This window comes from Urocampus carinirostris, chromosome 8, assembly GCF_059441175.1.
Source record: "Urocampus carinirostris isolate Australia breed hairy pipefish chromosome 8, RoL_Ucar_1.0, whole genome shotgun sequence".
In the NCBI taxonomy this organism is placed as follows: domain Eukaryota; kingdom Metazoa; phylum Chordata; class Actinopteri; order Syngnathiformes; family Syngnathidae; genus Urocampus; species Urocampus carinirostris.
The window spans coordinates 27,453,089-27,480,297 of NC_142356.1; the positions used below are offsets into that span (position 1 = coordinate 27,453,089).

A 27,209-nucleotide genomic window follows, 5' to 3' on the forward strand; every position below is an offset into this window, starting at 1 on the left:
GTGCAACCATTTGGGTTAAGTTGTTGTCTGGTAAGTTTCGCCACTGTGTCAAATAAAAATTTTGGATTATTCTTATGTTCAACAATAATCTTAGAGAAATACGAAGCTTTAGCTGAGGCAAGAGCTACTTTATATTTCAGCAAACTGTCACACCAGGCCAGTCGAAAAACCTCCAGCTTAGTAGTGCGCCATTTTCGTTCAATTTTTCTGCAACTTTGTTTGAGTAACCTAGTTTCTTCAGTAAACCAAGGTGTATTCTTCTTGGGTCGGAATTTATACTTTAGGGGCGCCACAGAATCAAGAACATTTAACAAAGCGGTATTGAAGTTGTTTGTAAGTGAGTCAACAGACCCAGTGTACGAAGGGAAGGCTGCAGTTACCGTAGGTAATAATTCTTTTAAGGCTAACACCGTTTTAGGGCGGATATTGCGATTGCTAAAGCCTATATTTTAAATATGAACCTAATAGGAACATTTCTGACAATGATTGGTTTTCAAGAAGGCTAAAATCTATAATCGTTAAATAGTCACATCTAATTTTGTTTATTTTTTTTTTAAATCACAAATTATTAATATTGATACGAAATAATGAGTTTGTCGGAAAAAAAACACTTATAAACGAATAATTTGTTGAAATATTTTACTGGATACTGGATTACAAAATGATATCGTATAGTGATAATGGCCTTATTGTATGTCAGTACGGCCTTTTTTAGGGGTGTGCAATACTGAGAATTTTAGTACCAATCCGATCCGAGTAAATATACTGTGGGACCTCGCTACTTTGCGGTTCGACGTTCGCGGATTCAGAGCTTCGCGGTCTGTAATGGTAAAAAAAAAAAAAAAAAAAATGAATTTTTTTGACAAACCAATGAGGTTTGTTACTCACAAAAAGGGAAAGATCACTCCATAAAAGTGATCTTGTCAGAAATTTGTTGTCTATTTAGGATTTGATGAAAAATGTTGCCTTTTTTTTTTTTAAGGGGCGTCGCTACTTTGCAGATTTTCACTTTTTGCGGGAATCCCCCTCGGCCGACGACCCTAGCACGGCGCGCCGTTCTCGCTTCCCGGGACAACACCGGTGTTGTGCCCAAATCACTCCCGTACAAAATCCTCCCCCCCTCGCGTGAACGCGCATTCTGCTGCGCTTCCGACAGGCTCGGCTTGTCGCGGTGTCGTGCGTATAGCGCTCGAAAGTACCCGCGGGTTAGGGGCTCGCTCGCGGATAATAAGGATAAGCGGTGCAGATAATGAGATGAGACGAGATTTATTTTTTATTTTTGAAGGGGCGTCGCTACTTCCCAGATTTTCACTTTTTGCGGGCGGTTTTACTCCCCATTAAACGGGTCTAAAAAATAATAATTAAAAAAAAACAAACAAAAAAAAATCTCTTTTTGAAGGGGCATTGTTACTTCGCAGATTTTCAGTTTTTGCGAGAGGTTTTGGTCCCCATTAAACGGGTCTAAAAATAATAATTAAAAACATCTTTTTTTTTTTTTTTTTTGAAGGTGCGCCGCTACTTCGTGGATTTTCACTTATTGCGGGTGGTTTTGGTCCCCATTAACCGCGATAACCGAGGTCTTACTGTATGTTTGATTGTTCGATACGATTGGATACTGATCATTTTTGCTTGGAAATGTAAGGCTCATTGAATAATTGAACCTTCCACCTTGAGTTAGTTTAGATGTATGATAAACACAGCACAAAAATTTTAGACACTAAAATGCTTTCATCTACCATTAAATAACTACAATTAAAACTTTAACAGTTTACAAATAAATATCAGTTTTTCTATTGGAACAGTTTCAGAACAATGCCAAGAAAGTCAAATAAAAAGCAGCAATGTAAATAAAATACAAATAAAACAATGTCATGTCAACTTTACCTTCCATTGGACACTACTTTGAAAATAAAGTCAGATAGTACAAATAGTGTAAAAAAAAAAAAAACAATATAAACCTCTAACAGTACAGTGGGACCTCACTACTTCGCGGTTGGACGTTCGCGGCTTCAGAGCTTCGCGGTCTGGTAATGGTTTAAAAAAAAATAAAAAAAATAAAAAAATGGGGGCAACATCAAGTGGACATATTTCCACCTGCAGCTCGTTTTTCTCTTGCGCTTCCCTCAGCGTTGTCTCGCGGGCCAGATTCAATCCCTCAGTGGGCCTGATCCGGCCCGCGGTCCGCCTCTATTATACCCCTGATCTAGAACCTGCTGCATCTGACAAGATTTTGGGGCAGGAGGCTGTAAACGGAACATTCTGTAATGACCTATATTTTGTGTTTATCGTGTCGGTGTATTCTCTGTTGATCCCTTTGCAACATCCGTTTCAGCCTGGTCCTACTGGACCATTTCTCAAAGTTTCTTGATTTTCCTGATCCTGAGGTTTTCCTCATTCCTGAGTTTTTCCTTGCCCTTATGTAGGTTTCAGATTAGGGGATGTTGTAATGGTGATCTGTGCAGCCCTTTTGTGACATAGGGCTGGTTATACAAATAGTGTATAAAAATTTAGAATACTTTTACTTCAACAACTGTTAGTCAACAGAGTCAAAAGAAAATTAAAAAAAAAGCACACCCTTTTGGCTGTGTTGCCAAAAGACGACAAATTAACTGTTTTTTGTTCAGGAACAGAAAAATATTTACATTGTTTTGTTGCAGCCTGTTGTTTTTTTGTAGGGTAATTATGTTTTACTACACAAATGACTCTTGGCATTGTTCATTTCTGTTGCTGGAATAAAAAGTCCACACTATGCTGCAGTTCTTGTTTGCCTCTGTCATATTTAGCTTCTGATAAGAGTGCCCATGGAGATTGGCCCTTGCTTCTTCCACCTGTTAAGCAAGATGCTGCCGCGGGCCTGGTATGAAGAGGTGCGCAAAGTATCCCTGTCAGTCACACTAACAGCCATACACTTAAAGAGAGGCTGAGGGCACTGGGGGACATACAGAAGGACTGCGCTATCAACATATTGAAGCAGCGTTTTGAGGAAATTGGTAGAGGGGTAAAGTATCGTTCCTAGGACAATAGTATCTATCGGATCCAAGTACTTGTTTAGTATCAATATTGGGATCAATCTGCCCACCCCCTTGCCATTATCGCATACAAAGTATGGAAGTAATTAAGGCCATTCTTGCATTATGCAATTTAAACATTAGGAATTCCAGTTTAGAAAAGTTATTAAAACTCTGAGTAACAGACAGTCTTCCTACCTCACATGCATACAATTAAAAAGATAAATTAAAACAAAATCAGAAGAGCCATTTTTCGCTAACGTAATATGTGAGTCACGTGATGGGACACAACGGGGACAAGAATGCGGGCATCTCCACTCGGAGGATTAGAGCCTCATCTGGTTAATTGCGGCCATTAAAATGTGAGTTTCCTCTACAGGGCAGCTGGGAATGACCGCATTCCGGCTTGGTCTCAATGCCTGCTGCTCGCTTCAGGAGTCAACCTTGTGTGTGTTTATGTGCACTCAGTAGCAAGCTTGCCTTGTTTTTATTTTTTATTTTTCCCGAAAAACGGAGACGAACTCCTCCAGGGAAATTAAAGGCAAAGGGACCGTATGACTCGGTCACGTGGACCGGTGTCCAGTAGGTATGTTGCCATGGCAACCGCGGTTAGGACAACCGTAGAACGTTCAGGAACGAGTTGCTTTCACTATTTACATTAAAAGTTGAGAATTTGCAGTACATGCAAACAAACAGTTTCTCTGATAATAGTCAGCCTACCACTAGGGGGCAGGCACACAGCTAGAGCTTTGTTTTGCTCACTGGTTTAAATCCAAGTTAAGGGGTAGTATATAGTATTTAGGCCCTTCTAATGGTAAAAAAAAAAAAAAAACATTCATTAAAAAAAAATTTGATTTAAAGATTAAGCTAAAATACAGAAAACCTGACAAAACTGTGTATTATTAATACTTGTGGGTCAAAAATAATTATTTTACGTAGATGAGCCAACATTGTTTGCCAGTTTGCTGCTACGGGTTTTTTTGTCTGCTTTTTTTCTTTTTTCACTCCTTTTTTTTTCTTAATTTTTCCTTTTTCTTTTTTCCTTTATGTTCTTTTTACTTTCTTTTTTTCCATTTGGAATCCTAGATTTTCTTCTTGTTTCTTTATTTTCTTTCTGTTTCACCTTTTCATCTCTTTTTCTTCTTGTTTCCTTTCTTTTTCTCAGTTTTTTATTTTAATTTCTTACTATTTTTAATTGCTTTTTTTTAGATTTTTCTGTCTCTATTCTTGTGTTTTTCTTTCATTTTCTTTTTTGTGCTTTTTTCTTCTATATTATTTTATTTATGTTTAATTTGTCTTTTATTTTCTCTCTCTTTTTCACCTACAGTACTGGGAGTTGGCATCATTGCTGACCATCTTGTTGCTGTGCGTACCCCCCTTAAGGCCTTGCAAAATCTTAACCAAAAAATGTGTGGTAAAATGGTGTAGTTTGTATCCCTCTTTGTTCTTTTCAAGAAATCATTTTTGGGTCTCAAACTGTCCCTTTAATTTTGATTTAACTTTTGATCATTTCAATTGTTTTGATAAACTTATAAAAAGATAGTTACAAGATTGTTTTTCAAAATCAACTTATAACTCCAGGTTGGTGTACAAAGTAATGCAAAGTACTACATAAAAAACTGGGTGAAATATAAGAAAAACAATTTGATAACGAAGAAAAAATGTATGAAATAGACATAAAACAAATATAAGTTTGATCAAAACTGGTTTTGAGTTTGTAAGACAAATATATCAACTAAATGATATAAAATTATATACTTGAACAGGGGAAAACATCTAATAAAGTGAAGGGTTTAATAAATAATAAAAGAAGATATACGAAAATCTAAATGAAAAAACCCATTAATGACCAGATTATCAGTCTTGGATTAGAGTAAACAATACATTCAATACCATTATGTTTATAAAATAAAAGGCTACAGTTTTATTATGTTATTTTAAAATGTAGATAATATGGTTTTCTAATAGAATTCCTCATATGATTTTTAATAAGTTTTTTTTTTCTACATTTGTCTGATGACCAAGGATCACCAGAAGTTTAAGGCAGAATGAGGGCGTCATATCTCACATAGAAATAATAATATTGTGAAAGTCCCTTGATACGTCCCGACTACGTTTTAAGTTGTGGCGATTGAAGCAGGAAGCCGGGAAGTTTCCGTCTTTTGTTTGCGCGTTGTGTCGTCATCTCCCGTCGGACGACATCAAAGGCTTGCTGCCCGCACCAGAAAAAAGAAAGGCCAATTTGGCCATCTTGACTCTTGTTGAAAGCCCACTCAAGTTTTTCATCAAAGGGTCAGAACACGAAGACCGAAAACTTTGCAGTCCATTCAGTCAGTTTAAAGTGGAAGTTAAATTGTTTCCAAAAATCTAGATCAAACTAAATTACATCAATCCAATTCTACCATATTCAGTTCTTTTCCATTTTTATGTAAAAGTTAAGGTTTACAGATCTCTGAGCTGCCAAGGTCATAGGGGCACCACTTCATGTGGTGTCTCTTGGGCAGGTAAATCCTGGCGTTGCCAATGGCTTTCCAGGCTCTTTTTTGGGGTATGGGTTAGCTCCTACAAATGAGAAAGAAAGTATTAGTTTCCATGGTTACGGGTGGCAGGAGAAAACTTCTGATCTGACTCAGATACAGCACCATCATCATCCTGTCACCATCGTATGATGTAGTTATCTTCAGAAAGGAGCCCGACCTCAATATTGCGGGGTGCAGTATGTGACAATACTGGAACCAGAAATTATAAAACAGGAAAACAAATTTAAGTACTATTTTTAATTTAAGTATGATATTGTACATGTACTATGCTGACTTATTTTCTGTACAGTAGAAATAAATGAAGAAGTACACAGCAACCTTTTGCATGCTATAGAAACACAGCCTCTTAGGGAGACTACCATGCTCGTCATTGTAATTCTAACAGTAGGTAAGAAGTTGATATTACTAATGACTGAATGACATGATAATAAAACCATGCTTTATTGTTCATACTAAGTTTACATACTTCTACAAGCAATAAAACCATGAAAAAATAATAATCAAAACCAGTAAAAATAAGTAAGAAGGACATTAAAAAGTCTGATAGATTGAGGAGTTAGATCCATACCTAACAAATAATCAAAAACAACAAAACAAAAAGTACATAAGTCCCAGTAAATTCATTGAGAATATGAAAATCTCATCAACGATGCACAATAAACACAAAGTGCTGGCTAACATAACAAAATAAATAAAAATGTTCCAGTTACTGGTCATCTGCTATTATATTTACTGCATCTGTACGCTTATGTTTAAAAAAAGAATACTATAATAATAAGAAAATACAAATGTCATAATGAAATGAAATAATAAAAAAATATATCAGATGTATTTAATATATATATATATATATATGTGTGTCTGTGTGTGTTTTTGCCCGGAGGCTGCTAACCTCCCAAGCATCTCAACCCAACCGGATTGATTCAGAAGGCGATGTCCAGCCCTGAGGGATGCACACGTCTGACTGAGGAACGTTTCATCTTGACAACATGGAAATCAAACGCTGAGAAGACACAGGATAGGGGTCTCGTTTCACTTGTCGATTCGGTGCCATGATGCCGATTTACGGCTAATAGAAGTGGGAAGGAGAAATGAAGAAGATGATTTGGTTCGCATGCTGAAGGAGGACGACAATTGTTCAATACTGTTTCAAAAGAACACTTAAGTTAAGAGACTGTCCACCCTGATTTGAAACCTTAATGTGTCTTTGGAACCTTCATTTAGGATTAAAACCTAAGATGAAGCGTAAATCTTGACTTGAAACCGAAGAACAAATCTATTATTCCTCCGCATGTTCAAATCCAGGAGAAGAGAGTGGTAAAAACAAGTGCTGGAATGAGCATTTCTAGTTTGTTTGTATGACAATAAATCAAATTAAAAAAAAACATAAATATATAAATGAAACAGAATATTCAGGGCTTCTAAGTTCAAAACAAAGATGTAATGTTTTCACAATAGTTATTTCAAAATGGATGGCAATCGTTGGCATACAGCTAACAAAAGTCAGGGGAAATTTCCCAAGGCACCGGCTTCACACCAACAAGGCCTTTTGTTAAACAATTGATCAGAACACCACTTAGAACAATGTACGGATGGTATAACACCTAAATGAATGGATACAATGAGACAAGGTAAATAAGTCGCCAACTAAGTTCAAATCTGTCAATGATCATGCATGAATTACCACTACATGATTACTTGATTAAACTTTTGATTTTATGATTTAAAAGAATGAAAATAATTTATTTAGGAAAAATCGCACAATTATGAGTATATGCAGTGAAGAGTATATTAATTTTTTAATTATTTTAACTAACTGAATTAGTGGGCTAAATACATGATTTCAAATATAATCCATCCGGCGTGGGATTTGCCTGCACCCTTTCAGCCATTACTCTCAAATTCAAAACCCAAGTAAACACAATCGTGTTTTTAGTGTGTTATGACTATATGCAGTGACACACTTTAATATTCTAACAATGAACAATCAAGTCAAGTCATGTCATGTTTATTTGTATTGCCCTTAATCACAAGGAGTCTCAAAGGGCTGCACAGCTCAGGAGGTAGAGCGATCGTTTTCGGATTAAGGGATCCCAGTTCGAATCCCGGCTTGTCCGTGTTACATGCCGAAGTGTCCTTGGGTAAGACACTGAACCCCCAATACCCCCAATAAGCAGGTTAGCGCCTTACATGGCTGCACAGATCACGGCCGCTATTGGGAAATGTGAAGCACAATGTAAAGCGCTTTGGGAAGTCATTGACTTGAAAAGCGCTATATAAATGCAGATCATTTCAATGCAGATAATTTCACAGACCACAGATTATTGCAAACAACCATCCCCTGATCTAAAACCTACAGGAGGGCAGGGAAAAACTCAAAAACCTCAACTTCAATACCCTTGTATATTTTTTTAGAATATACACCTGTAACCCTGTATGCAAAATGGGATTTACACAATTAATTTTTATTTACTATAATTCGGTCTTCATCTACGGAACAGTCTGCCGGAGGACATCAGGTCTGCAGGGACCCTTGATATTTTTAAGAGGAGGCTCGAGACCCACTTTTCTAATATGGCTTTTAATTGATCATTTTTATTTTTTAGCAGTTTAACTTTTAATCTCTTACTGTATACTTTAATTTTTCTTCCATAATTTTATGTTTTGTTCTGCAGTTGTTTTTTTATTTTTCATTTCTATTTTCATATTTCAGGGTTCCCTCTTTTGGGGGTACCACACTGGTAGGGTGTGGTTCAATGGCTGAAAATCCAGAGGCCATCGGCTGCCATCCCTATTAGTGTGGATGAGCCTTCCCTAGGTTCCTTTCCTCACTTAGCTAGTCTGAGCCTTGCCATATAAAGCAATTTGAGTGGCAATTTTTTGCCTGAAAAGTCCTTTACAAATAAATTTGATTCGATTTGACATTTCTGGCACCGGAGACTGAAAAAACTCAAAATTTAGATCTGAAAGAATAGCTTCCTTTTATGTGTTTTTTCCTCTGAATTTGATCTTGCACACCTACCCGTGAAAGTGACTAAAAGACAAAGCGTTTGTGTGGGTAATATTTAAACGCCTGGGTTCGAGTGCCAACCAACATGATGCCTAAGGCAACAGGTGTACAAAATGCAAACAAATTACAAAATGAGTCTGACTCTAACCTTCAACTGCAAAAATACATATTTCCAATTGCTCAGGGTCTTTAATGCATAATTTAGTAAGAGTTTGAAAAAGAAAAATGAAAAAAAAAACATCAGCGCCTCAGGGGGGCCAATTACACGCTAGTGGTTCTGGTAAAAAAAAGGAACAGCGGCACTTCCTAACCCAATCTATCAGTCACTAGTTTGTGGCTGGTGACTGTGAAATATGTACCACGAGATGGCAAGGACATAATTGTTTTTCCGCGTCCCCGCCCACTCACTGACACCAGATGCCGAAAATATGATTTATTTGGATGGACGCGAGATTGCTGAGCTCCTTTACAAAGGAGATATGCAGCCAAATTTCCACAGTAAAGTGAGGCAGATTCCTCATTCGGAAGATATAGTTGAGTGTCATCTGCATCGCAATGGAAACTGATATTATCTCATTTCATCATCTACACCGCTTGTCCTCAGTAGGGTCGCGGGGGTGCTGGAGCCCATCCCAGCAATCATCGGGCAGTGGGCAAGGAACACCCTGAACTGGTTGCCAGCCAATCGCAGGGCACACGGGGACAGACAACTCGCTCGCTCATACACACCTAGGGACAATTTGGACCGTCCAATTCACCTGAAATTCACGCAAGCACGGGGAGAACATACAAACTCCGCACAGGAAGTCTGGAGCTGGATTTGAACCCACGCAGGAGGTACCCAAGACATGAACTGTGCCGCACATGCGCAACCACTGCGCCGCCGTGCTGCCCAAACTGATATTATACTTGCAAATAATATCACCTGATGGAAACATGTAAATACTGAAAAGAAGGGGGCCAAGTACTAAACCCTGTGGAACACCATAGACTAAAGGCCACCGATGTCATTTCACCATATTTAAGCATTTGGGCTTACGCACTAATTCGGGTTTAAAAAATATCTGAGGCAAAGGCAGGGACCAATTCATAATTCTGGATAATTTCAACTCATTTTACAGCGTGTTGGGTTTAAGTGTGTACAAAGGATGGTTGGCCAAATTGCTTTGAGTTTATAATCAAATAAAGCAGACAGACCACAGATTTCATGTTATTTCTTTAAATTTGAAGTATATAGCGATCCATGGCAGAAGTTGGGTGAATACCCCCAGAAGGACATCAGACAGATTGGTTCAAAACAAAATAGGCTTTGTGGACTCAGTTCAGTTAGATTTGAAAAAAATAAAAAAAATAATATTAGTCAAAATGGATGCTGATGTCAAAGCAAGATTGTCTTTCAGAAGGAATGGTGATGAACTACTTTCAGTTATCAGTTTATTAAAATAAAAGTCAAAACTCAGACCAAAAAAAGCTGCAATGTAACAAAAATACAAAAACTGCATAACAAGGTCAATTAGAAAATTAAAATACCAATATTTAAGAGAAGGATGAGTCTGGTTGTTGCACAGAGCATGCATTGCAAGCCAGCACACCGGCACTTGGACCTTATGTATGCTAACGTCTAGAACAGGGGGGTCCAACTCATTTTAACGATAAACCAGACATTCTCTCTGGGGCCAGACTAGTCGATTGAGGAGAAAGAAAAAAAGAGAGAAAGAAATAAGAGAAATGGAGAGAGAGAAAAAGAGAGAGTGTGGGACAAGGAAAGAGAGAAAGGTAGGGATAGAGAGAGAAAAAGAGAGAGAGAAAATGTGAGAAACAAAATAGATAAAAAGAGAAATAGTGAGAGAGGGGGAAAGAAAGAGAAAGAAATCCAAAAATAAATTGAAAGCGAGAAAGAGAGAAGGAGGGAAAATTGGAGCGAAAGACAGAAGGATAGAAAGAAAGAAGGGGAAAGCTAGAGAGATAGTGAAAGAGAGTAAAGAAAGAGAAAAGGAAAAAAGGAAGAGCGAGCAAAAGAAGGTAAAAAGACAGAGAGAGAAAAAGACAAAGAGGAACAAAGAAAGAGAAAAATAGATACGGAGATAGTGAAAAAGAGAGATTGAGTGTGAAAGAAAAAGCGAGGGAGAGAGAGCAAGGAAGAGAGAGAGACAAAGAAATGTAACTACAGCGTCTTTCTGAGAGGCACCTGTCTTTGGCAACATCAAGTGGACATATTTCCACCTGCAGCTCGTCTTTCTCTTTCTCAGCTTTGTCTCGCGGGCCAGATTCAATCCCTCAGTGGGCCTTATCCGGCCCGCGGTCTGCCTCTATTACACCCCTAATCTAGAAGCTGCTGCATCTGTCAAGATTTTGGGGCAGGACGCTGTAAACGGAACATTCTGTAATGACCTATATTTTGTGTTTATCGTGTCGGTGTATTCTCTGTTGATCCCATTCGTTTCAGCCTCGTCTTACTTGACCATTTCTCAAAGTTTCTTCTCATCCTGAGGTTTTCTCATTCCTGAGTTCTTCCTTGCCCTCATGTAGGTTTCAGATTAGGGGATGTTGTAATGGTGATCTGTGCACCCCTTTTCTGCCATAGGGCTGGCTATACAAATAGACATGACTTGACTTTACAAAATATTTTAAAAATAAAATCACCATTTCAAATATTGTAAAATAACAATTTGATACAATCTGAATGAATATTATTACAACTCATTAACAAGAATATTGTAGTGCTTGTTTAAACGGGAAGATAGTATTGATCCGAGGACAATAGTATCGATCCAATCCAAGTACTTGCTCAATATCGATATTTGGATCAATCTGCCGGCCTTGGTGTAATGTGACTCCAAGATATTTGGAGCAAACACTGCTCTCTGACTGTCTGTTATTCAGGTGCTGCTCCTCCTTCAGCCTTTGCCGCCCTGTTAAAAGATTAAAGCGGAGTTCATTCCTCTGCTTCTCTTCATCTTCGCCTTTGCTCTCATTTCTATGCAAAGGTCAACCTCAAAAAGAAATTCAAAGCCCGCTGGTGGTGCCGTCGAGCTGGAGAGGAGTAATTAAAAACGATAAATGAAGGCTACAACCCCGCCCTCAGTCCAGAGCTCCTTTCTAACTCACAGCTAATGCGGGAGATCTCCGCCTCCCAGCGAGGGTTGGATATCTACAAACCATAATAACCTAATAACCTAATGGTCTCCAAATGCCATTGAAGCACTCCCCATCGGTGGGTGCGAGCGATATAGAAATGACCTCGGGTCAATTGGAGTTTGTCATTCATCTCATGGGAAAATATATTTTTGAACTAGAGTCATTTCCTAACTGTAACATGCCATTAGCGGTTATTTTAGGCTAATTGCTAAAAGAGGCTTTTTTCAACTGAAAAAAAATCATAATAAAAGGCTGTCAGCTCTAAAGTAGAATGAATTATTAGAATTTGACTATGTTATTACAAGGGGTTGAGGAAATATTATATATATGTGGTGCAGCACACAAATGGAAATGGATGAAGTCATTTTAAGAAATATTTACATTTAGTAATTACTCTATGTTTTTTTTCTTTTATAATACGGTACTTTAAATTCTTTATTTGAATATACCTCTAGTTCAAATGTCTCAAACTGATGGCCATTGATTCAAATGTGGCTCACAACTTCATTATATGTGGCCAGCAAGACAATGTTGATAAAAGCTCTGGAGGAAAAGGTCAAACATTGACTTGCAGTTTCAAATATGTCCATTAGATGTCCCCAAGGCTAAGGGCCTCACCCTAAGTTGTATTTTCCAACTGCCATTAATCAACCAGAGAACATTGTGGAAACCCATCCCGTTGTTGCTTAAAACAAGAGTCACAGGTGCACTGTTTCAGACAATGAGAAAAAAAAATAAAAAGAAGCACCTAACCTGGTGTCTTGGCAGAAGATTAAGTAAGTTTTAGCTCATTTTTAGTATAGATATTAAATCTAACAACAAAGTCCCCATATTCAGGTAAATATTTTAGATAAGAAATGAAAAGAAGAAATTCATTGAATCAATCATTTAAAATAATGTCTGTGATATGTCTGTCACATTCTTGTCTGCATGAGTTTCCCTGAGTTAAATAAACAATAATGGAAAACAATTCAGTTTTTGTTTTGCGTTTTTTCCTCACAAATGCTCTGTTGATAAACATTACAAGAGAGTACATTTGAGTTAGGGAAAAAAATCAAATCTTACATCCCTGAATCCTATTTTATTTGTGTGCCTCCGAAATTATCCCCAGACCTCCAGCTAAGGCAGGATTTTTATGCCATTTTTTACTAGTCTGGCCCCAGTAAGAGTGCCTTTTTATACTCTGTGCCTCCTTGAGCTAAATGGGTTTGACAACCCTGCATTGTGTGATTTGTCTGTAGAGTTCTGTAAGTGTTGTTTTAATTGCAAGGCATTGTGTTTTGTAACTTTTTATATTAAATGCGGAATGAGTTGCTATGGATCGATCCCCTTTTCATTAAGGGTACTTGAAATACTTGATTTAGAAAAGGTTTTTTGAATACTCATGAACAAAGTGTTTTAAGGAGAAACCCATTCAATCACTTGTGATGATTTTAGCAGGGACAATGAAAATTAGTTGGCAAAGACTTGTATTCAGATGCTGCCCTACTTACGAACAAGGCTTGTATAAGTAAGCTGTATTGTTTTATACTAAAAAATAAACATTTCATAAAATAATATGTCCTGTAAATATAAGTAAAGTTAAGTTTAACTTACTTTTGGATGATGGGCTTCAACAATTAGGCGACTTCCCCCTCCGTGGTAATAAAAGGCTGAAAAAAAGCGATCCAACCATTTTTTCAATAGCATCAAGCTTCTATATTCCACTTTAATTTTAAATGAAACGTCTCGGTTCGAACTAGGAAAAGGGAGCGGATTTTTTCTTTGGGGTGGATGCTGGGTGACTTCTCACAGCCCCACACGCCGGTAACGGCGGAAAGTAGGACTACAGTACTGCACACAATACAAAATCTAACTTACAGCAATGTCTGGATATTTTTCGACATCCCGAAAAAAATGTTCGTATCTACCGTTTTGTGTAAGTCGAATGGTTGTTAGTAGGGGAGGGTCTGTATTGCTGAATCATCCAGGTTTTTTTTTAATATTTAAAAAAAAAAAAAACATTTTTTGGTGACTTTTTCCTTTTAGTTGTAATTTTTAGCATAGAATAAAATGTTAAAGTATTGTGTTGTATGAGTTGAGTCACAGAAATCGTATTTTATTTTTATTTTTTTTCGTTAATCAGCAGACTTATTGGTTATTGGAATTCGATCTTGTCTACATTGTATGTCCCGTATACATTGTTTTGAAATGGGTATTACAGAAAAATCTAAACTTCTTGACTGAACATGTTTTTTCTTACCTTTACAAAAAATGTAAATAAACTCTTGTTATGCAGATGACAATGTTTAAAATACAAGGTACTCGAAATACACGAGTCTTGTGGAATTGATTGCGTGGAAAAGTGGCACAATTTTTGCATGTTTATCTCATGCTTGGAATTGTAGCCGTCAAATATTCTGATCAGGCACAACCATTTGTATGAATATGCATCCTGATTTTTTTTTTTCTCCAAAATGTCAAGTGAAATGAAAGCTTTATTCTTGCACTCTTCCTTCACGTCTTATGGATTAACAAGCACCTGTGAGGCGTTAGATTGACTAGGAAAAAAACACAACATCCTCATGTTATCCTCCACCTGTTATGAATGGCTGAAAGGGCTTTTGTTTTATTATTAACAGCGATGCACAGCCGAATCCCATTTTAGCCTGCACAACCTGCCAATTGTTACCCCTTGAAACACGTCACATTAAACAAAGAAACATCACTCATTGTAAGATTTGACAACCTTTTATCATTACGCTTCGGACGACTTTCATTAGGATGAAGAGAAACGGATCAAATTAGGTGTAATTATTGTTGTGTCCATTACCCGGTAAGACTTCAGGTTGCTCGCTAATCAATTTCGTATTCAGTGCTTCAAAATCCATGCCTCGGCCCAACTTTATATGGACTGCTTAGGGTATAATTAACGTCAAACATATTGAACAGATAGAACACTGTTGATTGCCACATACACAATTTTTCAAGCAGAAACACGCCACAAAGGAAGAAATATCTGGTCATTTGTGTAGTGCCACAATGGTGAATAACTGCAATAGTATGCTGTTGGTATGCCACTTTCTGTATTTCCACTGGTTTGGTAAGAAATTGTGCTTGTTTTAAAGAAAATAAAATCATCTTGAGCTATCACTGTAAGAAAAAATTGTGTTTTTTAGCGCCTACAAGTCCCTAAAGTGTAAGGACGTATTCTCCAGACATATAATTTGGTAGTGACACTTATATATTTGTTGTTTTTTCACCATGAACACAGACCCCAGTTTGATTGATCCGCAGTTGGTAACGAGAACAACAGTAAGCCGTTTGAATCAGAGCTTGTTAGCGCTAGCTGCACGCAATCCTCCCCTTCAGAAAGGCGCCACTCTGCACCTCCAAATCCAATTTCGTGCTTCTTTCTCACCTCTTTCTCCCGTTTTCAAGCCTCCCCGGAGCGTTCCGAGTCCTCGACATGTCGCTTACAGCTTGTGCACGCTTTGCTTTGAATAAGGCGGTTGGAAGTAACTGGGACCGCAGCAGAATTGTTATAGGGGATCTCCTGGGATTGTCTTCCTTGTGAGGCTGAGAGCTTCTCCCACTGGACAAAGAGAACGCTAAGTCGCAATGAAATCGTAGCGATTTGTGTCGACGAGAATTTCATTTCATGTTTTGGAAGAGCTTTGATGGTTTGTACATTGTTGCTCCTTTGGTGTCGTTGAAACAGTCCGGATTCCTCCCACATTCCAAAAGTTGGCAGGTCAAAATTGCCCAAGTTGTGAATGAGCGAGTGAATTGTCTATCACTGTGTGCCCTGTGACTGGCTCGCAACCAGTTCAGGGTGTCCCCTGCCCACTGCCCGCAGATAGCCGGGATGAGCTCCAGCACCCCCGCGACTCTACTGAGGATAAGTGGTGCGGATAATGGAAAGATGAATGGATAAAAATGGATCAGTTATACTTTGTTTCAATGACTTAACGATTAAAAAAGAGTGTCCTCACACAAATTAATAGCAGTTACTATCTTAAACAAATTATTTGCTATATATTTATTTTATCATTATTGTTTGTTATTATTATTTATTCACTGTCTTCTGTTGAGGCACATACTTATACTCAAACAGTCTCAAATCTGTTATATTTGTGCTTTAAATCAGTGACCTATGTAATCGGGAATTTTGCCAGAAGAATTATTGACTGGTCAACATAAATATGTACTAAGGGTTATGCTTCTGGTAGCAAAGAAAATGATCACAGTTTCTTAGGTGAAACCACTACCTCCTGACATAAAACAATGGAGAGACAAATTAAAGCAAATGTACATTATGGAAAAAAAAATCACTGCAAAACTTCAATTTTGAAACTAAATAAATTCGAGAAAAGATGGAAGCTTATCACATAATTTTTACTTGATGTCTAAACACCTTTCCTTTTATTTTATTTATTTTATTAAAATTTGGTTGTTGTTCTTTTTGTTATTTATGGGAATGTCAATTGTATATATTTTTTGGTTCGTGTTGCTGTATGATGGGTGACCCAACCCTCTGTCAAATTGTGTGCGAGAAATGAAAAGTTAAAAAAAATAAAAATAAATAAAAAGCATCATCCAACCCTAATTACAAACCAAAATGAAGAAAACATTTTACAAACGAAACGATTTTGCAAACCAGAATAACTTTGATCTATTCATTTTTTTAAATACAAAATGGACATAAAAACCAAAACAACAAGTAATAATAATTAATGCTCAGGTAGCCGCAGTTTTATTGAAATACCAAACCATTCACTTCAACAACTTTTTCCTCAAGATAATAAAATCCATATCTCATATGCCTTGCTGTGTTTGGCCATGCTTAGCATGAGTAAGTACACATTACCTGTTTTTTTCTGTAGTGTGAAATGGAAGGTGACTACTTATATTTACAGGGCATTGTTTCCATTGACTACTAAGGAGTATAACTGACAATATTATTATTTTTTCTTAATATTATTTTTGCCAAGGCAAAAGACCCACTGAAAACGGGTCGTGACCCAACAGTTGAGAAACACTTATTTAGTGCAAACAACTCATTATATATATATATATATATATATATATATATATATATATATATATATATATATATATATATATATATATATATAATCTTTTAATCTTGATGATAAGTTTATAGTTTGATAAACACTCAAAATAATGGAACTCAATTGAACTTGCAAGGAGAACAGGAGAGGACTAATAAAAAAACTACCAGATGTAAAAATGTTCTAAAAACCCTTCACTTAATTCTTTGTATCACATCGCCTGGGTTACAAAGATCCTCCTCAAAGAAAGTTAAAATAAAATAATTATTAAAATATCATTACACAAATGTAACAAGGATGTAAATTGTGCATAATATTCAAAATAACCAAAAACAGTGAGGAGTCAAAATCATCAAAATAAATAGTCAAAATAATGAACTGGCATCCTATGCAATCTCCCTTGCAGGTGTGCAATATTAAAACAGAAACAAAGGAATATACACATACACATTGACTTGACTTAAGGCTAATTAATATCCGAATTCCTATACAAAAAAAAAAATCATCTTTTTGAATGACCCTCGTATATAAGAGGTACAACATAGAGCTAAAACATAGCCTGCAGCCTGACTGGTACTTGGAGACCACTCTTAAATATTTTAACTGCAAGCTTGATTGAAAAATGTAGGATGGATGGTTTTTAGCGTGGTTAGCAATGAATGTGTTAAAAAAGATGTTTTTTATGTGTAGCTTGTATTTCCCGGATCGCATAGGACTTTGTGCCAAAAGGCCTACAGACCAACGCTACAGGTTTACGCATTAGACTACCATTTTTCCCCTCTTCAAAACAACTAACAGGTTTTTAAAATAATCTGAAAAAAAAATCACAAGACTACAGTTTTACCCTACGGCTGCTTTATTTTGAAGCAAGACAAGTTAATAAAGCGCTGCGATGATTGCATTAGAATTTTTTTGGGGTAAAAGTTTGCACTTCCGGTTATAAACAAATTAGGGCTGCAACAACGGATCAATAAAAACAATTAAAATAGAGTATTAAGTCTTGGCAAATTAGAGTGCATTGAATTTCGTTGTGATGTAGTGTTGTTGGGCTGACATGCTTGTAATACCACTTCGATCCCACAGAGGCCTTGCAAGACCACATTTTATTGCGTGGCGTCATCTTGATCCGGTGACGAACTTGTACTAGCAATTGGGTCTGGAAGAGGGCGGCTCAAGACCGTATTGTGATGCATGCTCTTAATCCGACGATATACTTACACTTTCTTCCGATGTTGCCTCTTTTTTAACACTTGGTTGGTTGGTTGGTTGGTTGGTTGGCTTAACCACTAGGGTCGTAGGGGCACCGTTTTCTGTGGTGTGTGTTGGGCAAGTACAGCCTGGTGGCGCCCATCCCTTTCCAGGCCAGCATATGTTTCCACCCGAGAACCTATTACGTGTTACAGTACCTAAAATATTTGCAGGTGTATACCATACATTTTCATGTATTTTTGTTTATTGTGAAGCTATTTAACAAACACTTGTACTTTTTATTGTTGCATTATATAGAATATTATTTTTTGTGTACTATGTTTTAATCTGTCCAAAACTTAAATATTTGACCAGAGGAGCAAATTAGAAATGCCTTTAAAACAAACAGATTTATTGATTAATTGAAAAAAAAAAAATGACTGATTCGTCAAAGTTTAAAATAACCCTGAAACAAGCACATGTTGTTTTTGTTTTCTTGAATATTCCGAGACGGTTTGTGTTTCGCGCTGAAAAGTAAAGTGTGCGTTAACACCTCCTGCTTTTTAACGTCAAAAGGTTGGCATGTATGCAAATGTAGTGAAAAACACAAGGGTAAAGTCTTGACACAGACAGTTTTGTTTTGTCAGTGTCAGACACTTTGGGTAACTTGTCATTTGTTTAGGGGAGAGAACCATGGCAACTTTTAATTAAAGCCCTGCTGTGACAGACAATAATTAAACAAATGGAGAAGCTTATTCAGTGAGGAAAATGAAGGGAAACAAGCCTTGCATGGGCTTCCAGTCAACATAAAAGCAATGAAAAATGATACAAGAGAGCAGCAGAGAGCGACACAAAGGTGTCAGGTTGTGACAAGACGCCTAATACATTAGATTAAATCAGTATTGAGCGTCGCGAACATATCCCCGACAATACAGCCATCATTACGACAGGACGGATCTGATAAAAAAGTCAACTAACAAGCCTCACGGCAAGCAGGCATCAGTCAGTACACAAGTGAGAGCTTAATGGACTCATCTTTCACGGCGACCAGGCGGAATAAATGGCGCGGCTGTCATTTTGGGATAAAAGAACACAACAACTCCAGACGTCAATCGCACATCCGTTATTTTCCGCGTTGACGCTAGATTGTTTTGTGACAGATTCACGTCGTGGAAGTTATTCGCTGATGACAAGGTGTGGACTGGGGGTGGGCTTAAAAATTTGAGTGTTTGAAATCTGACTAAAGGGTCTTTAATTCGGGTGAGTCAACCAACAAATGTTTTTTTCAAGTTTCTTTTGAAACGAGTCACGATTTATCAATTGTCCAAGTTGCCAACTCAAGAATGGGGTCTACCTCATCCAATTGACAGGGTTTGTACGGGTATTTGAAATCCTTTAGAATACTTAAATTCTAATATTGTGTTTTCAAGGAATGAAAAGTGCTTGGTTTTTGGGGGAAGTGCTTGTAAATGCTTGAAATTATTTCCTTTTTTCTTAACAACCCCTAGTATATGGGCAATTCAAGACAAAGAACTGTCACAAGCCCGACCAAAAAAAAAAAAGTTTTATTAATCTATAATCCCGATGTGCTGGTGTTGTGCCGAAAAATTGATTTCTATGAGGAATACAAGGTGAAAATGCTCCGAAATTTACTGTCCTGATCCCCCCAAAATTAGATCCAAGGTCGTTTTAATGACGATTGCACAAGGGGGGACATTTCCTGCCGGAGGGACAATTTTTGGCAGCTGTCCTGCTTGTCCAAACGAGCGGTCCTAGCTAAAGAACAGTTATGAGGATATTAAAAAGGAAAAGGGGAACAAATACAAAAAAAAAATAATCAAAAGCTATCTATAACCATCTTTTATGTCTGGTAGGTTCTGGTGTGTTGTGGTATCTCATCCTCCTGTCACTCAAATTGTTGGAGGAAGGTAATCCAAACTATTAAAAAAGTGGGCATCGCCGCAATGATTCGCATCATATTTAACGGTGGATTAGCAGCTAATCCAAAATTAATCCCGCAAAGGTAAACAGCTGAATGTCAGTGAGCGTCCCGTTAAAACATGCAAATTACAAAGAGCCGTCTCTGTTCGCCACTTAGCCTGTCCTACCCGTTTTAAACACACAAAAGAAGTTGAGAAATGATGCCTTCGTAGTGGCCGCCATTTGCATTTTTATCGGCCAGCTGTGTAAACACGTGTGGGTCTGCTATACATGGAAGGTGAATAAATAGGCTGCGTAAAAAAACAACGTTCCATTAAAAAATAGTACCCCCAGGCTTTATTGAGCTTTAATCGGATAATTGTAGCTGCTAATGGTTTTAGCATTACCTTGAGGGGATTGTCGTTTCAGGATTTTTTTTTAAACCTCCCCTTATTGTGTCGCTTGACATCATTCTGAAATAATTATTTTTTTACAGCCAAAACTTGCCAGGGGTAAATTGTTAATTTTGGATCTATATTAACCAAGGAAATCAGTTTACATCACATTTTACATGTTTTATTGTACTTTTTGCTTGAAAAGGTCATGATCATTGAATGATTAAACCCTGACTTAGTTTATAATTTTGATAAAGGATTAGAATATTTTAGGCACTAAAATGTTTCATTTTTTATTAAATAAAAACACTGCAAACTTTAAAAATGTATAGACATATCCATCCATCCATTCTCTGCACCGCTTATCCTCAGTTGGGTAGCTGGAGCCCATCCCAGCCATCTCTGGGCAGTGGGCAGAGGACACCCTGAACTTTGGACTTGCCAATTAACCTGACACGCATGTATTTGGGTATGTGGGAGGAAACCGGAGTGCCCGCAGGAAACCCACGCAAGCGTGCGGAGAACATGCAAACTCCACACAGGGAGGCTGTGGTAGCTAGACTTGAACCCTGAACCTCCGCAACGTGGGGCTGTGTGCTAACAACCCATCTGCGGTGCTGCGCGTAACAAATAAATACACATAATTATATTCCAACTGTTTCAGAACAAAAGCCAAGACAGTCAAACAAAAAAGCAGTGATGTAATGAAAATATAAAAATTGTACAACATTGTCAAGAAAACAACTAAAGTACCTTCCATTGCACATTTCAAAAATAAAGTCTGTCAGGCAAATAAAGAATTAATTTTCTCTCATTGCCTCTGTTGACAGAGTGACAACGGATTTACAGATTTTTGTTCAGAAACAGTAAAAAGTTTACCTTTTTTTGCAGCTCTTTGAGCTTTTTTCATCTGTTTATGTTAATTGGTGGTGTATCAGACAACTTAACTACAAAAATTAAACCTATCATTGTTCTTCTCTGTAGTTAAAAAAGTCTGCGCTGATCTTTATTTTTGCCTGTTATCCCTAGCTTCTGGTAGTAGTGGGGGCATTGATCTTGTTCCTGCATGGCAGGCACGATGCAGCAGCAAGCCAGGTAGAAGGGTTTGCCAAAGGTGTGCCTGTTAGTCACGAACTGAGACATAGACAAATAGAGTAGTCGAGGGCACTGGGCGAGAGACGGAAGGACTGCACTATTTACATAAAGAAGCAGTGCTTTGAGGAGATTGATGGAGGAGCAGAGTATCGATCCCACGACAATATAATCAATCCGAATCAAGTCCTTATTTAGGATTGAAATCATCAATATTTCCATCAATCACCTCCCCTATGCCCCCAACCCCTTCCTGCTTCCGAATGGAGGTAATTGGAGGCGAAACCAGTGCATTGCAATAAAACAGGGCTCTGTGAGTTGTCCGGTATTTTAAGTGACAATTTTTAGGTAAGTGATGGAGCGCTGTAAAAATCATACTTAAAGTTGTCGGTTGTCAAATCTGCACTTGATGGGTGGTCAACAAAATGTTTAATGCTAACTGTTAAAAGGTTTGTTTTTAAAATGTCTGTTAACAATGCATTTTGTTGTGCTTTCTCTTACCATAGAGCCGCTGTGGACTTTCAGGGCTGGTTGGGACAGGCTTGATCCAAGGCCATGAATAGCAGCTGGCGAGTCCGTCTCCAGATCCTTTGCACGTGGAATACATAAAATGGGGACGATACTCGAAGCAGGTTTCTAATCTCCTACCCAAGGCTACACCTATTGTTCCGTCGCCTTACCACAGCCCCTTCAAAATCCTCCGAGCTTTTTCGTTTGGACTTTCCCTCCCGATCATGGCATTCCTCCACCTCCTGCTGCTCCCTGGGTTACTGTTTCTCCGGCTTCCAACTGTGGTCACCGGAGACTGCTGGCTAATCGAGGGAGACAAAGGCTATGTCTGGCTGGCGATCTGCAGTCAGAATCAACCTCCATACGAAACCATACCCCAGCATATTAACAGCACGGTCAGTAGGGCTCTTTTCTTTACATCCGTATAAAAAAATCCTACTCTTTGTGTTTCTCTTCTATATTTTGGTTTATTTGAAGAATGCACCCAATTACCAATAAAATTAAAGCCTGGGTCCTGGCAAACTTTTTAGACTTTACCTCTCCTCAAGGCAGTTATAGTTGAGATTGACTCCACTGTAGCTACTAAACATAAAACCAAGGGGACTCAAGAGTTAAACGTTGAAAACACAATTTGCATGAGATAGTATGATTGTCTGATACCCTTTTCTTCATTGCATCCGCCTATTGTAAGTAGAATTTATGATGTCAGCTTTTGCCAGGTTAAGAGTTATTGGCTATGTAAAGTCACCCAAAATAACTGAATTGGTTAACAAGCAATTGGCTTGGTTTCACCCAACAGGTTCACGACCTGAGACTGAATGAGAACAAGCTGAAAGCTGTGCTCCTCACCTCCATGTACCGCTTCACAAACCTCACTGACCTCAACCTCACCAAGAATGAGATAAGCTACATCGAGGATGGGGCCTTTGCTGGACAGGCTAATCTTCAGGTGCACAGCTCATTTTTATCCGTGGTGATGCAGGAAAAGATTGCGAGAGATTTTGCTCCTGTGTTTTTATTAGGTTCTACAGCTTGGCTACAACAAGTTGACCAATCTGACGGAGGGCATGCTACGAGGCCTGGGTCGGATGCAGTGCCTCTTCCTTCAGCACAACCTTATTGAGGTGATCGCCACCAATGCCTTCTGGGAGAGCCCAAGCCTCAGCAGCTTGGATCTGTCGTCCAACAAGCTGGCCCGACTCGACCCGTCCACCTTCACGGTGCTCAACCGTTTGCTTGTATGCGAGTTGGCTGGGAACCCTTTTTATTGTGGCTGCGAGCTCTACAGTTTCCTCACCTGGCTAGAAGCATTTAACAACGTCACACACACCTATGACCGTCTGCAGTGCGAGACCCCCCGTGAAATGAATAGCTATCCCCTTCTGGGGCCCTCACCAGGACATGGGAGGAACGCCCGAGTCATCCTTTCTACTAGGTGTCAGGACGGTGTAATCATACCGGGCATTTCATCTACTGGGCCAGAACTGGATGGTTCAGGCCTTGGTTATGACAACTCGGAACCTGGCCTGTACCCGCAGCCCAGTTTTTTGTCCACCCCTGACCCTACCTTCAACCACCAGATCTCAATGAAGCTTCAAACGGTTTCACTTTTTAGCGCCACTGTGGCAGTGCAAATACCACGACCCTACAGCAAGATGTATGTTATGTCGCAGTACAACCATTCCTTTGTAGCGGACGTCATGCCCCTGAAAAACAAAAGGGAGGTGGTGACGTTGGACAAACTGCGTCCGCACACCAATTACACATACTGTGTTGCCTCAATTGGGAAATCCCAGCGCTACAACCATACTTGCCTGTCTTTCACCACACGATCTGTGGGACCAGCTGACCCCCGAAGTAACCCATCTACCACCACACACTACATCATGACTATCCTGGGGTGTCTCTTTGGTATGGTCATCGTCTTAGGCTGCGTATACTATTGCCTCCGGCGGCGACGCATCCATGAGGAGAAGGAGAAGGCATTGAGTGTGAAGAAAACGATTCTCGAGATGAGGTATGAGACCCCGTCTGCAAGTCCATAAAACAAGATTGACCGTAAATCTCGGGTTCAACCGAGGGCGGTAACAAACGATTATTTTAACAATCAAATAAGGTCCTACTTCAGGTTTAAATCGCCTGCTTAAATGAGTTTGAAGTATCACAAGCGGTTCTTCAAGTTTCCAAATTTTAACCATAACCATTTTGTGAGTGTTGTGTAATTTAATTGTGCATATGTCTAAAGTTAGGACTAAATTACATGAATGGCTTAAATGTCGCAAAATAAATAAATAACTTTCCTTAGCTTAATGTTTTAATATTTAATATGTTACACCAAAGACAAATGACAAATTCAGGTAAAAAAAAACAGACTGGAAACATGTTAACAACTATGTGCGGAAAAAAAACACTGAATAAATTTTTTTAAAAATGCACGTAAAATTGACTTTATTTTCTGCCAATGATCAGTGTTCAGTTAATAAAAGTGTGGGGAAAAAAGTAGAAAATATTAAATAGTAAAATTCCTGGCTCTGTGTTTGGGATCGAATGCATGACTGATGCTACAACAATCTAACCATATGCTGGCAAGCGGGGTGGCCAACACATTTAAAAGGAGGTATTGGCCAACCCTGGGCACCACTGTAATCAAAACACTGGGTGTCCTCCATTTTGCAACTTCCTTCTATTTGATTTCAGTTTGAGTAAGAAAAGTCTGTGAGTGTTTACAAAATCATTTAAGTACTGGAGGGAAAAAATACATTTAAGCCGTGACATAATAGTTATTCCACTTCACTTACAGTCAGGGGAATCGCGTTCTTGGAATGTTTTCCATTCAATAAAAGATCAAAAATTTTGATATTATTGTCTTCCTTCAGGTATGGCCCAGAGGCGGCGGCGGCTGTTGCCAACGACCCAGCCGCTATGCAGCGCCTCCAAGATCAGACCCACCACCAACACCAGCACCATCATGGAGGAGCAGCAGGGAGCAAGCTGCCCCCATCGGCTTCCTCGAGCACAGGCATGCTTCACGGCTCGGCCAATACCACTTCATCCCGCCTGTCCAGTCTACCCCAGGTCGAGAAGATGGCAAGCGCCTTTTCCGAAGCTATGGCAGCCAAGGGTAGCTACATGGATGTGAGGGCTGCCGGAGGGGTCGTAGATGGACGAGACGGTGAAATGATATCAATGACCGCAGGCGGCGATGTCGTTATGGATATGCGAGGCCATGCCAACGAGAACGCGATGGACGGCGCGGAGGATTCTGATGACGACGGCCGCGGGTCGGCGTCAGAGATCTCAACCATTGCCAAGGAGGTGGACAAGGTCAACCAGATTATCAACAACTGCATTGATGCCCTCAAACTGGACGCCTCGGCTAACGCTCCGGAAAACTCCAATGCTCAACCAGAACCTGCAGTTCGCATTGCGTCCCATCCACGAAACCTTCTGCCTCTCGCTCCAGGAGATCAGGTCATGGCCTCCTCACCAAAGGTGCACCCAAAGTCCCATCCTCAATCTCAAGCGCCTCCACACGCTCAAGCTCATCCTCAGCTGCACCAGAAGCCTCTTCCTCCCTCCCTGGCCCCAGTGCCTCTCGTGATGCCCCTGTCAGAGCGACCAGGTATCAGTGGTGGGGGGTTCCTTTCTCCCCCATACCGTGACCCACCTCCAGCCAACGCAGTGCGACCCCTTCAACGGCAGTCAAGTGCAGACACGGCCATGTCCAAGAACCGTTTGGGAGCACCTAGCGCTGGCGGACCGATCAAAGGTGGCCGTGTGTACAGCGTGGATGTTCCCGAGAAGCGTAGCGACCCGCCCAAGTACCCGTCAGAAAAAAACAGTCCGGCACGTGCCAGTGGCGGAGGCTGTAACGGAATGGGTAGCTTTAACGGGGGTGGCGGGGTAAATATGAATGGCGGTGGCATCGCATGTAGTAACGGGAACGGAGGTCGAGGTGGAGCATCTAGTTCAGGTCCCAGTCCCCGGCGGCAGAAGCAGCAACAGCAGCAGCCGCACCACCACTTGGAGGTTCAACCAGATTACCACAGCTCGGAACACCGTCATTCCTTTCCCGCTCTCTACTACGAGGGTGGCAGCGAGTCACCCTTGCCGGGCCAGAAGGCGTCCTTCCTTAAACCGCGAGGGCGTTCCAAGAGGGACACCACGGCTGCCTATGCGCAGCTGTCACCAGCCCGCGACCAACACCACCACTACAACTCGGGATACTCCTCCAGTCCCGAGTACTCATCGGAGAGCACACTGCGGATCTGGGAGCGATTTCGTCCTTATAAGAAGAGTCCCCGGGAAGAGGCGTCTTACATGGCGGCAGGCCATGCCCTGCGCAAGAAAGTGCAGTTCGCCAAGGATGAGGACCTTCATGACATCTTAGACTACTGGAAAGGTGTTTCAGCCCAACAGAAGCTGTAGGCTGATAATGGCAAAGGAAGGCTTGGACGCCAACAGCAGTTGAAAACAAACATGGATAATAATGTTATTATTGTTGTCTTATTATTATTATTATTATTATCATTACTGGAGGATGATGTAGCAGGACACATGTCCGCCACCCCATTGAAGGGAAGCTTAAGGTTGTATATTTTCATCGTAAAATGTGTTGACGTTAGTTCCACTGCCCCCTACTGGGCACTTTGGTCCTTGCAGGTGAACGCTGAATTCAGATCAAACTTTTGAAAAAGTAAATTCTTACCCTACAACGTTTCTTATTTTGTGTAAATATTTAACTTGTTATTTGAGTAAAACAATAACAATTTAACTTAGCAAAACTGCATTATCTAACAGTTAGTAGATTGTTCTTTTTATTTTGAGTATGTTTTTCTAATTTAGATCCAGCAAAATTGTCAACTGTCTTATAGATCTTTTGGCTTATTTTAAAGATTTTGAAAAATATATATTTCATCTTTTCGTACATTTCGAAAAACAAAATCGCTCGTCAAATAAAATGTGGTTCATTTTGAGTACATTTTTTTTAAATAAGACATACTGAAAACAAAAAAAAATGTCTATTTTATTTATTCTTTGAATAATTTTTACTAATTATTTTTGACAAATGTGAGAAAAACCTTTTATTATAAACAAGACTATTGACCTGTTGCTAGATGAGACAATTTTGCTCATTTTAGGTATACATTGTGTAACTATCCTATAAAAACAAGTGAAAATGTCTTGCACCAAAAATAAGTTCTGCCAAGAGGTACTATTTTGACTTAATCGTATTTCTCAAACGAAACCAGACAAATCATCCTTAAAATAAGCTAAATATCAATGAGAAAAAAATGGCACTTAAAATAAGTTATATTTACTGCCAATAGGTACAATTGTTTTTGTTTTGCAGT

General features: G+C 39.2%; 1 protein-coding gene across 2 annotated transcripts in view; it reads left to right on the plus strand.

Moving 5' to 3' along the window:
- The window catches only part of LOC148361487 (protein phosphatase 1 regulatory subunit 29-like), a 183,363-nt gene extending 156,689 nt beyond the window's left edge, over positions 1-26,674 (plus strand). Inside the window, exons 4-8 of one of the 2 annotated variants that reach the window (XM_088343140.1) lie at positions 21,852-22,250; positions 22,655-22,804; positions 22,878-23,872; positions 24,732-25,347; positions 25,408-26,674. In XM_088343140.1, the coding sequence (XP_088199266.1) occupies positions 22,080-22,250; positions 22,655-22,804; positions 22,878-23,872; positions 24,732-25,347; positions 25,408-26,283 (2,808 nt within the window). In that variant the 5' untranslated portion in view covers positions 21,852-22,079 and the 3' untranslated portion in view covers positions 26,284-26,674. Of the gene's footprint in view, positions 1-21,851; positions 22,251-22,654; positions 22,805-22,877; positions 23,873-24,731 lie in introns of both variants that reach the window. The other variant, XM_088343139.1, reaches the window with a different exon arrangement.
- The last annotated feature ends 535 nt before the right edge of the window (positions 26,675-27,209 follow it).